Source organism: Ictidomys tridecemlineatus, chromosome 3, assembly GCF_052094955.1.
Source record: "Ictidomys tridecemlineatus isolate mIctTri1 chromosome 3, mIctTri1.hap1, whole genome shotgun sequence".
NCBI classification, from domain to species: domain Eukaryota; kingdom Metazoa; phylum Chordata; class Mammalia; order Rodentia; family Sciuridae; genus Ictidomys; species Ictidomys tridecemlineatus.
Genome location: NC_135479.1, coordinates 209,130,398 through 209,148,105, shown reverse-complemented (window position 1 = coordinate 209,148,105; position 17,708 = coordinate 209,130,398). Strand labels below are relative to the sequence as shown.

Here is a 17,708-nt window from a genome sequence, read left to right as displayed (position 1 = left end):
AAAAATGTATTTGTTGGCCATTTGTGTTTCTTCTTTTGAGAAGTTTCTTTGAGTTCCTTTGCTCACTTATTGATTGGGTTATTTATTTTTGTGGTATTTAGTTTCTGACTTCTTTGTGTCTTCTGGATACATATCCAGTCCCCTCCTGGAAGAGTAGCTGGCCAAGATCTCCCATTGGAGGCTTTCTTCACATTCTTGTTTCCTTTGCTGTGCAGAAGCTTCTGAGTTTGGTGGCATCCTGATTCTTGTTTTTTTTTGACGCTTTGAGGGTCTTGTTAAGGAAGTCAGTGCCAGCACCTAGGATGGAGTGTTGACCCACCTTTCCTTCTAGCAGGTGTGAGGTTTCTGGTCTATTTCCTAAGTCTCATTTTGATTTGAGTTTTGTGAAGGGTGAGATGGGGGGTCTAATTTCATTTTTTTTTTTAACATATAACGATCCAGTTTTCCCAATACCATTTATTTACAAGGCTGCCTTTTCTTTAAGATATATTTTTGGCACCTGTCAAATAGCAAATGGCTGTAGATATGTGGATTTGCCTCTGTGCTATTTATTTTTTTTATTTCTAGGGATTGAACCCAGGGGAGTTTAACCACTGAGCCACATCTCCAGCCCTTTTTATTTATTTATTTTTTATTTTAGACAGGTCTCACTAAGTTGCTTAGGGCCTTGCTAAGTTGCTGAGGCTGGCTTTGAACTTGCCATCTCCTGCCTCAGCCTCCTGAATTATTGGGGTTGCTGAATTACTGAATTACTGCTTTGCTTTTCTTGCTTAGTATTGCTTTTTATTCTTCCAGATGAATTTAAAAAATTTTTCCCCTAATTTTGTGAAGAATGTCATTGGGGGGCTGGGGATGTGGCTCAAGCGGTAGCGCGCTCGCCTAGCATGCGAGCGGCCCGGGTTCGATCCTCAGCAGCACCACATACCAACAAAGATGTTGTGTCCGCCAAGAACTAAGAAAAAATAAATAAATGTTAAAATTCTCTCTCTCTCTCTGTCCCCCTCTCTCTCACTCTCTCTTTTTTTTTTTTTTTTAAAAAGAATGTCATTGGTATTTTGAAGGGGATTGCAATGAATCTGTACATAGTTTTTTTTTAGTATGGCCATTTTGAAAATATTGCTTCTGATTTATTAATTTATTTTTGCAGTGCTGGGGATCAAACGCAGGGTCTCACATACAGCGACACACACGTGCTGTACCACTGGGCCACACCTCCAGTCCCAACAAAGGTTACTGAGCACTCAGATACCAAGCGATGCAGTGTTCGCTGATGATACTGACCCCTGCTGGGCAAGACGGGTCAATATCATCAGCGTAAAATGGGATGTTTTTCCATCATCCAAGTCTGGTCTTCTTCAATTTCCTTCTTCAGTGTTCTATAATTTTCATTTCAGAGCTCTTTTCCTCCTTGGTCAGGTTAGTTCCCAGGCATGTGATTGATCTGAGGCTATTGTGAATGGGGTGGCTTTCCTGATTCCCTCCTCCTCTGAATCACTGTTGGCATGTAGGACGCTGTTTACTTATGGGTTTGGATCTTGTATCCTGCTACTTCGATAAGCTCACTTGTAAGCTCTGGAAGTCTTCTGGGGAGGATTTGGTGTTGGGGTATAGGATCATATCATAGAACAGAGAGAGTTCGACTTTCCCTGTTTGTTCTCCTTTGGTTTCCTTTTCTCGCCTGGTTGTTCCGGCTAATTTTTTGAGGACTTTATTTAATAGGAGCGAGGAGGGTGGACAGCTTTGCCTTGTTCCTGATTTTACAGGAAGTGCTTTGAGTTTTTCTCCATTTGTTATGATGTTGGCTTTGGCTTTGGGTTGGCTGTAAATGTCCTTGACGGTGCACCATCCACTCCTAATGTGAGAGGGGAGAGAAGGTTCCTTAGAGAGGAGAGGTTGACTGAGACACTGGGTGACAAGGGTTTGCACATCAAGGGCGTCTGCTCTGGGCCCTTGCTGCCCCTCTTTGTCAGCTGTCCCCCATTAGTGCTGCATTCCTCAATGTCTTCAGGATCCTTGGTTTAAGGAGGCTGCTATTAAAATGTAGCTTCCTCAGGAAGATGTTATTCTGCAACACTTGAACAATCAGTGGACTTTATAGGACCTGGACATTCCATGTTTGCCTTTTCATTAGATTAGGATTTTTTTCAGGGCAGGATCACCTCTTTTTTTTTTTTTCCTTCTTCTGGTAGAACCAGGGATCAAACCCAGGGCCTTACACATGCTAAGTAAGCACTTTACCTCTGAGCTACACCCAGTTCTTTTGGAGATGGGGCTTGGCTGACTTGCCCGGGCTGGCCTCAAACTTTTGACCCTCTTGGCTCAGCCTCCAGAAGAGCTGGATTACAGGTGTGCACCGCCTTGCCCAGCAGGGGTCAGTATCATCAGCGAACACTGCATCGCTTGGTATCTGAGTGCTCAGTAAACCTTGTTGGGACTGGAGGTGTGGCTCAGTGGTACAGCACGTGTGTCGCTGTATGTGAGGCCCTGCGTTTGATCCCCAGCACTGCAAAAATAAATTAATAAATCTTAAAAATGACAATTTTTTGAATAGATTAAAAAAAAAAAGAGTCGGGTCATTTCACGTACTCACATTCCATGAGAGTAGACATGTATTTTCTCCTGTTTCCTTGAAAGTGTTTAAGGATGAGACACCCATAAAAGGCTTGCGTGCCGTGTCTATGATGATTCATTTTCTGATTTGTCGCTTCTGGTTGCCTAGCAACTTACAATGTTATGACGGAAGCAGGATTAATCTGATTATTTACAATGGGCCAAATGTGTCTGAGATAGAAAGCCTTTATAGGTTAAGGTTGGTTATTCTTTGTTTCTTGGCAAAGGAGCTCCAACACACAACAGATTCTATAATAAATATTGTGAATGTAATGTGACTTAGGTGAGTAACTGAGCGGATAAGGCCAAAAATGGCTGGAACAGCTCTGGAGTGACGGGGCAGTGCGACGGGGCAGCGTGCCGTGTGTGCCCCATCTTAGCCACAGGCAGAACAGTGTTTACACCCCCACGGTGGCACTTGTGTGCACTGTCTCTGGAGGCACATGTTCATGTTCTGGACCTCAGTGAACGTCATCTCATGGGTGTTATTATTTTTGGTGTTGCACAGTCTTTTTTGCTGTTTGCTTTTTAAAAAAACCTCTATTTAGATATGATTCACATTTAAGAGAACTTACCATTTCATTAAAATGTGGAGAGTTCGTTTTAATATTCTGACTGCAAGTCCTTTTCCTGACATATATATTGCCAATAATTTTCCCTGGTTAGTTGCATGTCTTTTTGTTTTTCTTGTTTTTACGTCTTCTTTTTTTCTCTGCAATGGTGCTGGAGCGGAACCCAGGGCCTGCACATGCTGGGCAAGGCCTGGGCTGGGGTTGGAGTGTACAGAGGAGCTGCCCCCAGCCCCTTGATGCTATCTCTGGGGAGCACAGTATCACTGATCTTACTCTCCTTGGAGGTCTGGAGTATCATTTTTTCCCTTTTATGGTTCATGCTGCTTCTGCTGTGGATTCTCCTTGCAGCAGAGCCTGGTCTCCAGTGGCTGTTTCACCTACACCCTTGGCTCCGCCTTTGTGCCTCACCCTCTGGCTGTGTGGCTGCGTGAGGCGGGACAGAAGCCCCTGGTGTGGGCTGGGGATGTGGCTCAAGTGGTAGCGTGCTCGCCTGGCATGCGTGCGGCCCGGGTTCAATCCTCAGCACCACATACAAACAAAGATGTTGTGTCCGCCGAGAACTAAAAAATAAATATTAAAAAGTTCTAAGAAAAAAAAAAAAAAAAGAAAAGAAGCCCCTGGTGCGAGGCTCCCTGGCCTTCAATGGCCCTGTGCTTCCAGCTGCTCTGACCTTCGATGGCCCTGTGCTTCCAGCTGCTGCCGTGTCCCCCCACTACATTGTTTTCTCCCTGCTCGGACCCCCACCCCCTGCTTCCTCTTCTTCTCTCTTGGCTGATGCTCTTGCTTCCTCCTATGGAGAGAATGAATAGGTTGCTAATATGTTTTAGCTGGACCCACTGTTTTCCCAGTAGCTGTTATGGTTTGGATATGAGGTGCCCCCCAAAGCCATGTGGGAGCCGAAGCAGGAATGTACAGAGGTGAAGTGATCAGATTGTGAGAGCTGTAACCTGATGAACCCACTCGCTGGTTTAACAATCTGAAAGGACTCCTGTACTGGGTGGAAGGAACCGTAGGCAGGTGGAGTGTGGCTGCTGGAAGAAGGTCCCCCGTGGCTTGCCTTTGGGTTTATTTTTTGTCCTTGGGCTTTGCCTGTTTCACTGCTTTCTGGGAGCCGTGAGTGGAGCAGCTGTCCTCCGCTGCCCTTCTGCCTTGATTTTCTGCCTCACCTCCATCCCAGAGCGAGGGGGCTGGCCAGTCCTGGACGGAACCTCGGAAACTGGGAGCCAAAATAAGTTTTTCCTCTCTAAGATGTCCTGGTCAGGTATTTTGATCACAGTGATGAAAAGCTCACTGAGCCAGTAGCTCGTGTTCATGTCACCACTCTGAGAGCTCCTTTTAGTTATGCCCATCCTCAAACACGGAGAGAGGGAGAAATGGTGTGACAGGTACGCCACGTGCCCTTCACCTGTGCTCAGCAGTGACTCACACTGGCCTCACTGGCTTCTTCTGTTTGGCAGTCAATCTTCGATATTATGACATACACACATTTAAAAAAAATGAAGGGTGTCTTCTTTTGCCACAGTAGTACCCTTATCACACCTGTTAAACGGACAGGAGTGAATTCTGTCCATATTCAGGACCCCAGATCGTCTCACAGAGCCTTTTCCAGCTAGTTGATTGGAACCAGAATCCATCAGGAACCACTCCTTGCATTTCCTCATGTCTTTCCTGTCCCTTCTGATCTAGATGGGACGCCCCCTGTGCTTCTGCACCACACGGCCTTTCCCTCCTGACATTGTTGGAGAGTCCAGCCAGCTGACCTGTACTGTCTCACTTTCCGGGTTTCTTCTGATTGCTTCCTTTTGAAATCATTTCTGCGGTTCCCTCTCTTCTGTGTTTCTGGCAAATAGGAAATAAGTTTTAAACATTGATTAACGGGGGCTGGCGATCCTGGATTTGATCCCAGCACCGAAGGGGGGAACATCAGTTGAATTTGTTTAAATTAAATTTCATCTTCGAAGCTGCTTCTCGATGACCATGTGGAATTTGGGGCACACTCTTGATGTTAATGGGAAGGTTGCTTTTTTTTTCCTTTTGAAATACCTGGTATTGGCGAGAGGATGCCATGAGAGCCTGCATCTGTTTCGTGCCAGCCTCTAGGGATGAAGACTCCCCCGAAGCCCCAGTTCCTGATGACCTCTGAGGTTTGGAGTAGCGTGGGGGAGCCTCCTCCAAGCTCCATTATGATTTCGGACATAGAATAGAGAGCCCTGTGTCTGGGTTAGGTGGTGTCTTTTCTGGGTCCTGGCTTCCTCCCTCTCTTTGGATTTGCACCTGGTCCCCTTATTTTCTCTGTGTGGAAATTTGTTTCTTACCTGTTGGTGGCCAGTGCTCCACTGGTTCACAAGAGGAAGCAGCGGTCCTCCAGGGCCTGAGATTGGTGGTCTCGTGTCCTAGTGCTTTGCATTCTGTGACTTCCTCTACCTAGGGGTTTGTTTGTTTGCTTCCAAACAGGATAATGAATTTCCTGTGGGGCAAAAGGTACACGGATTTTATAGATGCACAGAAGACTGGCGAGTTACTTGTGAATGCTAGGCGTGAAAGTGACTTCTGAAGTGTAACAGGTTGGGAAGTATGCTGACCTGATTTCCTTGGATCCTGGTTTCTAAAATTTATTTTTATAATATAATCATACTTAGTATCTTAGTCTATTTTCTGTTGCTATAACTGAATACTCAAGACTGAGTAATTTATAAGGAAAACAAATTAATTTCTTACAGTTCTGGAGGCTGGGAAGTCTTTTTGAGGGGCCACATCTAGGGGCCTTTGCACTGGTGGGAGTACTCTGCAGTTAGAGGCAGTGCAGGGCTTCACATGGTGAGGGGACTTGCAGAAGGTGGCTATACTGCTTTTATAACAAACCCACTCCTGTGGTAACTAACCCTCTCCCTCAGTAACTCACCTATTAATGGATTAATCCATTCATGAGGGCAGAGCTCCCAGGACCCAGTCACCTCCCAAAGGTCTCACCTCCAAATGCCATTAATATATGAATTTGGGTATTAGATTTCCAATATATGAATTCTGGGGGATGAAAATTCAAACACAGCACTTAATGTATATTTTTATCATATGGTATAGTAGTTTAGATGTACAGAATATGTTAACCTAGTTCTTATTGGTCATGTATCAGGAAGTACTTATATTACCCAAATGGCATTTTTAGGAAAAACTCCATCATCTTATGAAATACCAAATTACAACATTTTCATTCCTTTTTTTTTTTTTTAATGACACAGGAAATCCGGGATCCGATTATGCAGTGGCTCGGGAGACATGTTGATCCTGAAGGAGTAATAAAATCCAGCAAGCTGTCCCTCAAATTTGTTTCATCTTACACATCTGAAATAGGAATCACCCCCTCTTCGCTGCCTGTGATCACCGAAGCAGAGGTCTTCTCGTCAGAGCATTTTAACTTAGAGATCTATCGACAAAATCTGCAGACCAAGCAGCTTGGAAAAGTAATTCTGTTTGCTGAAGTGACCCCCACCACCATGAACCTCCTGGATGGGTGAGTCCTGCCTGGGCGCCCTGGCACCTGCTCCGGGGAAGCCTCTTGTGTTGATGGTTTTCTGTGACCCCAGCAAAGGTGTGGTTGCACATGAGACATTTGAACAAACCTGTTAGCAAGGTAGATGTTTCTGTCTGAGGAGAGCTAAATGTAGGAATAGGAGCTTAATAAAATTGCTGGATCAGAGTTCTGTGTTTTATGGAGTAGGGGGAGGGTGGGGGAGGTTGTGATCTGTGCCTTGTGTCTTGCTTCCTTTAATCAAGACTTTCAGAATGTCCTTGGAGAAAAGAACATTATTAAAAAACAAAGCATTTAACAGGTGGCGTTATTACTCAGGTTACCATTTAACTTCTGTGCGGTTATAATCAGTGTCGAACATTTAATTTAGGATTTTTTCAGGAGCATTAGGATAGCAAATTTGAGTGACACCTAAGCTGGGTTAAATCGAAATAAATTGGAGCTTTGTATTTTGAAAATGGTTCTGGTCTGTTCTCATCCAGTGCATTTTTCAAGCACTCCGTAATCCCACTTGGATGTTTGAAGTTTACTTTATTGCAAGGTTTTCTTTTTATTTCTTCTGTCCTGTGGACTTTGATTCAAGATTAAAACATGGAAATCAGCTAAAAGGACTTTTTAAAAAGCTCCCCACTAGCCAGTATTAATTAACACTATTTTAGTTTAACAGTTGGGCTGTAGGGAGGGAATAAGAAAAGTATCTTCCCCCAGTGCACGACCAAAATTCAAGGACTGTAAGTTTCCCAGAACAACTGGGTTCACAGTTTCTGGGCCTTCACCGGGCGCCTGCATGATTAGACAGATATGTAATCAACATAGGGAAATATTTTCGTTTTTGTTCTGAACAGTAATTTCTGGAATGTAATGGCATGCCAGCAGAAGTGCCGATTTTTCTATGTGGAAAGGATGTAGGAGGATTGGCGGGCGGGCGCAGCAGGCAGGGCGGTGTGAGCCGTGTGAAGTTCTTGTTGGCTGAGTTAATTTGTGTTATCATAGAACTATCTATTCCGTGTCCCTGGTCCCCCCGCTGTGCCCACCTGCCACTCCCCACTGCAGAAGGAAGAACCGTGTTCCCTCGGATGAACACACCCTGGGAGAATCCTCTGCTGCTCAATGAAGGCCATTCTCTCCAGAGGGGCCGCCCGTGACAATTAGGTTTCTAAATAAAAAAGCATGCGTATTGCTAAGCAAAAGATTTTGGGAGATGAAGGTCAGAAAGAAAACTCTGGAGGTCGAGCTTCTTTACCTGCTGTCCACACTGTGTTTTAGGAAAAGACGTGAACACAGCCACGTGAATACAGCTCTCAGTAAGTTCTTTTCGGTATTGAACTTTAAAAAAACATTCTGCCCAGTACCCCTCCCGGGGCCTGAATTAGATGTGTTCCACGATTGCATAATTATGTCAAAATGGATCCTACTGTCATGTATAACTAAAAAGAACCAATACAAAAAATTCTGCCCCAACAACATGGGTTTGTAAGAGTGTGTGACGGACATGAAGCTGCATAGTTGAGCTTTTCAGTACTAAGATGGAACTTTCCGAGGGATTATGAGTTTTCATCTTTACAAAAGAGGAAAGTATTTTAGCTTTGCCCAGGGCATTTGGGAATCTGTTTTTCTTCTTGTCTGGTCTCTGCAGAGTATGGAGAGTGAAATGGCTTTGATTCTTAGCTTTTAGTCCCTCTGCTTGCCGCAGGGCAGATGCTAAGTAGTTGTTACCGGCCTTAGCTCTTATAGCTGTCCTTCACCCACTGTCCACGTGGGCTCCTTCCTGAGGCCCCCAGGGAAAGTCACTCACAGACGCCTGTGAAGTCAGCGAGCTGGTAAGAGGTTCCTGGGGGCCTGCAACTGTGTTAGGAGCAGCTATCTGAGGAGGTCCCCCGGGCACCCAAAGGACCTGGAATTGTCCACTCCAGGACCATGAGAGAAGTAAATGAAATAGTCCTGTGCCAAGAAGGCAACGCTGGTGCTGTGTTCAGTCGCACTAGAGGAGACGACAGCGCGTGGCTGGAGTGTGTCGGAAGCTGTTGCTTCTGCACTTGCTTTTATGTGCCTCCCGTCTGTCAGCTGATCTCAGACATGTTCATTGGGTAGAGTCAAAGGCCACGGTCACAGCAGTGCATAGACACAATGCTGGGTAGCAGAATTTGCTGCCCGTGGAATTGTTAGTGCTTCTGAATGTTTATAAAAATGGGTGGTGCTTTCTGTATCATATAGGACATTTTCATGGGTCAAGAAGATGGTGGGAAGAATTTTCAAAACTGTAGACTGGGTTCCTTCAGTGCTTATTTCTGTACATGTATCACTTCTGTGACTGTTGAACAGCTTTTTCCCAAAAGGCTGGAGAAGTGAAATTAGATATATGTCTTTTTTTAAAAAATATTTTTTAGTTGTCAATGAACCTTTATTTTATTTATTTATATGTGATGCTGAGAATCGAACCCAGTGCCTTACACATGCTAGGCAAGCGCTTTACCGCTGAGTCAGAACCCCAGCCCTAGATATATGCCTTTATTATAAAGTTCTTAAAATCTTTTTTCTTTTTTGACCCTCCCTCCACCTCAGAACATGTATTAGCTAAAATTCTGAGTTCTCTTCCGGGAAGAAGGAGTGAAAACATAGTGGGAACCACCAATAATCTCTGTCATAGTCCCAGATAGCCATGTGTCTCTTCTTCCTCCTCCACAAAAACCTAAATCTGACCAAGAGGAAGACACTTCCTCTTGGTCAGATTTAGGATATAGATATATAGCCTCTCCTCTCAGCTGGCTTACCGAGGTGTGGCACTCTGTTAGTTAAAGAGGTGAGCTTGGCGTGGAGTTGTAGCTCAGTGGTCCAGCTCTTGGCTGGCTGCAGGAGGTCCTGAGTTCAGCCTCCAGCACCACAAGCAACATCAGCAACAACTCAGACAAACTCCGTGCCCCAGCACACCCAAGGACCATGCTGCCATGGTGGAAATAGGGCCCACTGGTCTCCAGGGCCTCCTGCACTGAGGTCCTACTGTGGCCTGCCCTCCAGAACAGCTCTCTTATCTGGTGTCCTTTGGGGTGGTGGCCTTGTCTTCTGCGGGGGTCATCCCTGTGCTACATCTGAAATGGATGCTAGAGAGGATGGGCTTCTGAAGCCACTTCCTGGGAGGGTTGGGGTCTGGGAATCGTTCTGAGCACTGAAGAGTCACCGCTTTCTGTAGACCCGCCTCCTGGGTCTGGGGAGATGTGTCTTCAGGGCTTCTGCAGGTCTCCAGCTGGTTTGCTTCTCACTGGTTCCATGTAAGGAGCCATCAGAGTTGTTGTCAGCACCAAGTTTTCAGCTGAGTAACTCAGGTTCCTTAAAGGCCTCCGCACTCTGCTCTCCCCTCCTCTCCCTATTTAATGGCAGCTTCCTTGGGCTTGGGCGAGAGGCCAGCTCTGAATCGCATCCTGGGCACAGGCTCCTGGGCTCTCTGTGCTGAAGCATCAGTCCTCCCTCCTGCTGGAACGTAGCAGAGATGTGGAGGCTCCAACATAGATTGCAGGTTGCAGACAGAGATCTCCTTCCCCGTCAAACCCATAGTTTTTTTTCCACATTCTTGAGACTGGTTAAATCTAGTTGGAAGTCATTTCTCTTTTCAAACTTTACAGTGTCAGAAGATTTTTCAGAGCTGTTTCTTGCAGTAACCCTACTGCTAACAGACTCCTGGTCTACCTCCTGAGATGCAGAGGCCAGGGCTTACTCAGAAGCTTCGCTGATGCATGACAGCAGTGCCCAATGGTAAACCTGCTCAGCCTGCCCAGACACCCCTGCCCAGCTCCTTCATGTCAGGCTGCATTTTTAGGCCTGTTCCGTGGCATGCACCAGGTCCAGGACTTGGGGCATCCTGTTCAGGTACCATCTTCTAGGAGTAGGTACCTGTCAGTTAGGATTAGGTTCAGCTGTATGAGACAGAGATCCTAAAATAAAAGTGGCTTAAACATGAAGTTTGTTTCTCTCCTGTAAATGAGGTAGGCTGAGATGGGCAGCCCAGGGGTCTGAGTTGATCCATGACACCAGGGACCCCATGAGTCACTCTGTGCCCCCAGTGCGTGGTCCAGGATGGTGACCCACCACTGACATTCTCACTGCAGCCAGTGAGTGGGTGCCCATCCTTTATGGACTCTCCCAGAAACTCTACATGACCTTTTCGCTCATGTGCCAGGACCTAGTCATATGACCTATGTAATGGTTAATTTGAATTGTCAATTTGATTGGATCAAGAGATGCTGATGATTAAGAGGCTTGACGGTGTGTCTAGGAATGATTGTCGTGTGGGATAGTGAACTGAAGTGGAGACCCTCCCTAAGCATGGGTAGCACTGACCAATAGGATGATGGCTTGGATGGAATAAATGGTGGAAGAACAAGGAAGCAGCTGCAGATGCAACTCGATTCTTCTTGAACAGATTCTTTTTTAAATTTTTTTTTTTGTTCTCAATGGACTTTTATTTTAATTGTTTATATGTGGTGCTGAGAATCGAACCCTGTGCCTCCCACATACTAGACAAGTGCTCTACTACTGAGCCTCAACCCTAGCCTCTTGAATGGGTTCTTGATTGCTGCTGTGATCCTCTTGATTCTTCACTCTCCCAAAGGGAACTCCACCAGTGATTCTCCAGGGAGTTTTCCAGAAGCCTTTGGTCTTGTGCTAGGGTAGCACTGTTGATCCTTCTTGTTCTGGGGCTTCTGCCTCTTGGACTTTGCAGCTATGGTTCCTCCAGCTCTCCAGCCTGCAGACGGCCACTGTGGACTGTCCAGCTTTTGGTTGGGTGAACTGATCTAGTAAATACCCTTCTTATAATTATACTTCCTGTTGATTCTGTTCCTCTAAGGAACCCTAATACAACATACTTATAAAAAAGACCAGGAAACAGACGTAGTCTGTGTAGGAGATGTCCATGAGTCCAGCTAACTTCAGCCTTCTACGGCCAAAGAGGAGTGAGGAGGGCACCACGGGACAGGTAGAAGTCTTTGTCAGAGGCACGTACTTGGAGTTCTAAGAGGAGGAGGTGGAGGCCTGGAACATCTGCAGGGTCTTCAGATGCACCATCATAGGTGAAGATAATTATTCGATGCGTAATACCCAGCTTTGTTTCACTGCTTACTTAGGTCATTAGAGGCATCTTTCTTACGTTATCATAAATCTAGGAGCATTTGGAAATTTCTTATCTGACAAATATTTGGTGAACATCACATTTTCTTCTTTGATTACAAATCCAGCTCAACGACCGTGGTGCTGCAGTAGACGCTGCCGATTTGCATTTGTTCCCTGGGTATGATGGCAGGCTCATCTTGAGACATTGAGCCACAGCCACCAGCACCTCTGCCTCTACCCCCTAAACTTGGGACCATGTTGGTGATTCAGGAGAGGGAGTGGCAGGGAGAAATTCAGAAGTTGCTTGCTGATAAATAAATCAAGGCCATCAGAGGGTCTGTGGCTCCCCCGTCCAGAAGTAAAAGACAAAACCTAGGCTGGTGAGTGCTGTTCCCCCAGCGGCCTGCAGTGGCTGTGCTCCCCAGCTCCCGGGCTTAGAAGGGACCATTTTATGCTTTATCCCTGCCCCAGACGTCTTCCCTGGCATATCTTTCCGGCCGCGAAACGCTTCTCCCACTCCGTGATCAGGGAAAAATCTTCGGGACCCCGTGCTCTGTGGGCTGCTGGCTTTGTTTGACTTGAGAGACCTTTATTTTTCTTCCTGTACTGTTTCCTGGTAGACTTCTCCGGGTCCAGTTAGCTCAGCTGGTTGGATATAGTCTCAAGGGCCTGGGCTCAGAACTGTCTGGGCAAGTGAGCTGCCCTGTGTTCCCCAGTCCCGTCCTGCAAATGTCAGCGCTTGGTGGTGGTGGGGTCTAGGTGGGGGAGGGGGGTGTAGGGAAGTCCTCTGCAAATTCACCGCCACAGCTAGAAGGGCAGCGCCCCACGCTCACTCTGCCTACTGTGGGGGCCACCTGGCATAGTCTGTGGTGGGTGATGATGGACCCTCTGGCATGGAGACAGCACAAGGCAGACCGTGGAGCATTCGAATGGGGGGTAACTGAGTCATTGTTGTTTTGGGAATCGTCTTTTACTTGACTTGTGGGATCTTTTTTGAGTGACTTACATCACGTCTCTGTCAGATAGCGAGACAGCTTGCATGAGAAGCCAAGTGTGTGACAAGCCAGGTGAATGCAGACTTACTTCTATTAATGTCCTCTGCAAACCTGGGCATGGCACATGAACTGGCCAGGGGTTGGCTATTTTTGTTTGTTAAAAATAGTTTAGATTTTCTTCTCAAGTTTTTGTCATCCTTCAAGACCCTTGGTTGCCCAGGCTTTGGCCTGCCTTCAGCTCTGCCAAGCGTAGCCAGGCACTGTCCAGGCGCTGGAGAGGTTAGGGTGGATTAGGTGTCATCCTCGCCTTGTGAGACATTTGCAGTGGCACATCCTGGTGCATGGCACAGTTCCTTGGGTTGTGTACCCCATTCTTTGTCTGGAAGTGGGCTCAGTGGGCACCTGCGGGGAGAGTGGCAGATGGGTCAGGCAGTCCTTGTGTGGTTCCTGTGTGTTGGCCGTTACTCCTGACAGCCTAAGGCTCACAGTCTATTGGAAAAGGCTGGAACCGAGATTTATCTTTAGCCCCTGACCTTGGCTGTGTCCCCTCCCTGGGCCTTGCGGTCCTTAGCTGGGAGGTCAGGGACATTGAACAGTAGATGGTTTCCGTGCACCTGCAACTCGACACCTCTGACCCTGAGTTGCCATCACCAGCTTGCTATCTGCAGTGACCTCCGGTGCTCTCAGAGGACTGAAAAAGTTTGGGGCTCCGCCTGTGTTAGTTGAGGAAATGTCATACGGGAGGCAGTTGACAAAGAGCAAAGAGAAAGGAGAGGAAAACAACAGTGGGATGGCCTGGCACAGGATCCTCCTTGGGGAGATTGGCTGCCATCATTTAGGGAAGAAGTTTGAGTTCAGGCCAGCCCTGCTCTGGAGCCCCGTGCCAGTGCACCTACTCTGTCCCCGGCGAGCATCTCCCCGTTCTCTGACTCTGCTCCATGAACTCCCTCCACTCCACACCCTCCTCCCCTGGAGTCCGAGCCTGAGAGGACAGAAATTGTGCTGGAACTAATTTAATGGCTGAGTGACCTCACAGTAGAGAAACAGCCGGATCCTAATAGGGGTCTTTGTCTACATTTCCACCCTGGCTGGTAGCATGCCAGTCAAGAGTCAGGCCCGAGACACAGGTGGAAGCGATTAGAGCTGTCATAAAGTTTGAAAAATTGATTCTGGAGGCCAAGTGAATAGATTGGACTTGACAGTGTTGTCCTAAAGATACTAAGGGAAAATTCTGTAGTTTAATTTGAAATCCCTTGATTATTCATTAGCTTTCCAGATGGCTTTTGTTGATGTTTTACATATTAATGCCTGTATTGTTTTATCGGGGTACTCTTAATGTGCACACAGGTAACGAGAAAAGAGTAAATACCTTGGTAAGTGTCCCAAATTAATGGGGTATTAGTGTAATTGTGAAATAAAGGGTTTTTAAGAAGTTGATTGCTTTGGAATAATTAGCATGAGTTTTTTTATGGGCCAATTTAATACTTTAAAAGTGAAAAATGATCGGAGAGTTTTCCTTTATTTTAATGTTTACTTCTAAATTAAAGCTAGAATATAATTCCAGCCTTTGACTTTGGAAGCGGTCATGACTGAAGGGTTTTTCTGGTTAAGTTCGCCATCAAATTTACTTTGTTGTTCCAATTCAACACCTGAATAAGTTAACCTTTCCCATGCCAGACCCCCGAAGCTGAGTTATTTGGTGGCCTATTGTAGGTTATAGATGCCTACACATGCATTTTTAGTGTTCTAAAACAGCTTAATTTTACATTTGCAACTGAGTTTTTAAAGTGGGGCAAAGCTTCTTAGCTGTTCACCACCTGTGAAGGTTACAGTGGGTTCTCTTTAGATGACATTTTCATCAGAACCAAGCCTTGGGGTTTCTCTCCAAACATCAACGTCTTAGTTCCTGTTGCTGGAGTAAAGTGACATCTACCAAGCGACTGATAACAGAAGTGATTCCTCACAATTCCGGGGCTGAGTTGGAGATCAGGGTCCTGGTGTAGACCCTCTTCCGGGTCCACAGACTATGACTTGTGGGAGTTGTGGAAAGGAGGTGAGAGTGCTCTTTGGAGTCCCTTTTATAAGGGCATAATGCCATTATGAGGGCTTCTCCCTCATGACCTGACCTCTTCCCCAGGCCTCACCTTCTTGTGCCATTGTGCCGGGGGCAGGGATGGCACATGTGAATGGGGGTGGCGTACATTCAGCCCACTTCAGTGGACCACGGTTTAACTAAAGGACCTCCTGAGACAGCCCAGGCTGTATTGTACAGAGAAGTGCAAGTAAGTGTAGCCAAGAGGGCAATGGGCATGGTCTCCTGCAGGTGAGGCAAGCTGCCCAGCTGTGGCAGGACTCAGCATGCTCGAACACAGTTGAAATCTGCTGTGGTGATGCTGTAATCGCAGCGACTCTAGAGCCTGAGTCCGGAGGATTGCAAGGTGGAGGCCTGCCTCACCAACTTAGCAAGACCCCGTCTCAAAATAGAATAAAAAGGACTGGGGGTGTGGTTCAGTGGTAAAGGGCTTACCTTACTTAGCATGTGCAAGGCCATAGGTTTGACCCCCAGTGTCACAAAATGAAACAAACAAAATACAGCTGAAGTTCTTTCAAATCTGCACACCATCTTTAGAATGTTCTTAGTGGTGGCAGTCTTAATCTGTTGAGAGAATTTTTTAGACCATCAGGAAAAATAGTAGATGGTAAGTAATGTGGCAGGCTCTCCATTGTGGGAAGTGCTTGTAGGAGCTGGTCCTTGCCCATGGCTCACTCATGCACATTATGTAGGATAGAATATTTTGGCTTGCCTCCTGGCTTGGATCTTGGGATGGGTCCTGCTGCCCTGGGTTGGGATCCCAATTCCACCGTGTACTAAAGCAGTAACCCTGGACGAGTTGGTAACCTTTCACACCTGTTTCTTTTTCTTTCTTTCTTTCTTTTTGGTGCCGGGGATTGAACTCAGGGGCACTCAACCCTAAGCCACATCCCCAGCCCTATTTTATATTTTATTTGGAGACAGGGCCTCACTGAGTTGCTTAGCACCTCACTATTGATGAGGCTGGCTTTGAACTCAACAATCCTCCTGTCTCAGTCTTCTGAGCCGCTGGGTCATACCTGTTTCTTTATCTGTCTAATGTAGTTGGAAATAGTTTGCTGTTTTTTTTTTTCTCTTAAGTTTACTAACTTAATTAATTTCTCTTGAGCACCAGTTGTATGCAGGACCCTGGGCTAAGGCTTTTGGGCCCAGTGGGGAATAGAACTGATCGGGTCTCCCCAACTCCACACAAGGAGCCTCACTGGGTGGGTGAGGACAGTTGAAATGTATCTGCCAAGCTCTTGGTGCACGGTTCAGGGTTACTGAGCTCCCGGCCTTTCAACCTTGTGCAGTTCCATTTTGCCCTTTGACCTTCAGCCGTGGTGCTCTGGATGTTCATGAAACAAATGAGTGGGGTCTGCTCCCAGGGTTAGGATAGGCATTTTCCTGGGATGGAGTTTCCATTGCTGGTTACTATTCTGCCAAAAAGGTGTTCTCTTCGTCTAGTTTTCTCTGAAAGATGAGGAAACAGTCAGTTGTTCATGCTTGGATCTCCCTTAAGATGTGTGGAACAAGTCCTCTTTTTCATTACACTCTCTTGGCTTCAGCCTTAACCCATCACTTTCTCAGGTTAGTCACAGCAGACTCAAAGAGCCTGCCTCCCAGCCATTGGGACGTTTGCGGAGTCCCTTGGAGGTGCCTGGGCATTACCTGCGTCATCCAGAGACTCCAGGCCTCGTGTGCCCATAGAAATGCAGGTGGAGATTGCTGTGTTTTCTGGACTCTCTTTAAAAACATTTCAGATATTTATTGTGCTGCAGAATTGCCTAGTCATATGCTAGAGACTCATTTTGTCAGATGCCACTGTTACATTTAAACAAGAAGTCAACGACCACCGAAGATCCTAAAGCTGGGCTTGAGATTAGAACACGCAGTGGGCAAAGATGGCTGCAGGGACTTCTCTCCACTTTTCTTTGCTGTACTTCAGTTCATTTTACAGAAAAAGCCAGAGTGTTGATGGTGGTCTAGGTCCCAGGTCTGATGGCTGGGAATACCCCCCCTCTGGTCCACAAGGTGCAGAGGAGTTGGTCCACAGCCTCGGGCCCATTGACTTGACTTTGGTGTATCCAGAGTGAGCTGTGAGACATCTGGCTCCCACTGGGAGAGGCAGCCTGGGAGTGTCCTTGGCTCCCAGCCCCCAGCTAGCTCCGTGATGTCTCGTCTTCTGATGGACACACCATAGCAAAGCCCTCTCATAGTGTGCCACATGCTGAGAAGTCCAAGGGCAGCATCATGGGAGGCCCTTTGCACAGTCGGTGGCACAGAGTGGGTGGTCAGCGAGCTTTGCTTGATCTGCTGTTAGCGGGTGAACTCAGGCGGGTGCTTTCTCTGCACGGAGACTGCTGACGGCCACGTACTTGGAAACTGTAAAAGTGAAGCTGGAGACTGGGTTCCAAGGGTCTGAGGCAGTAAGAAATAGATGATAAGGAAAAAGCCCGGGCTGGGGTTGTGGCTCAGTGGCAGAGTGCTTGCCTAGCACTTGCGAGGCGCTGGGTTTGATCCTCAGCACCACATAAAAATAACAAAATAAAGATATTGTGTCCATCTACAACTAAAAAAATTTAAAAGAAAAAAGTAGCATTTTTCAAAAGATGGTCTGTGAGTTAACATTAGTTTCTAAGTTGAAACTTTCTAGAGAGCCTTAGAATTTGGTGTTTGTAGTGGTTCAGGTATGACAGATGAGCACCTATGCCCATGTGCTGTGGAGATAGAGGCTGAGCTCTGGCTTGGCAAATATGTTGTCGTAAAACTGTAAACTTGTTAAAAAAACTGTGAAAATGTGTGTTGGGCAATCAAGCCCATGTTTT

The 17,708-nt window shown here is 46.5% G+C and overlaps 1 protein-coding gene across 6 annotated transcripts in view; it reads left to right on the top strand.

Moving 5' to 3' along the window:
- Positions 1-17,708, top strand: part of Hlcs (holocarboxylase synthetase) — a 187,497-nt gene that overhangs the window by 69,149 nt on the left and 100,640 nt on the right. For all 6 annotated transcript variants that reach the window (XM_078044627.1, XM_078044626.1, XM_078044625.1 and 3 more), the window contains one exon: positions 6,422-6,693. In XM_078044627.1, coding sequence (XP_077900753.1) covers positions 6,422-6,693 — 272 coding nt within the window. The remainder of the gene's footprint in view (positions 1-6,421; positions 6,694-17,708) is intronic.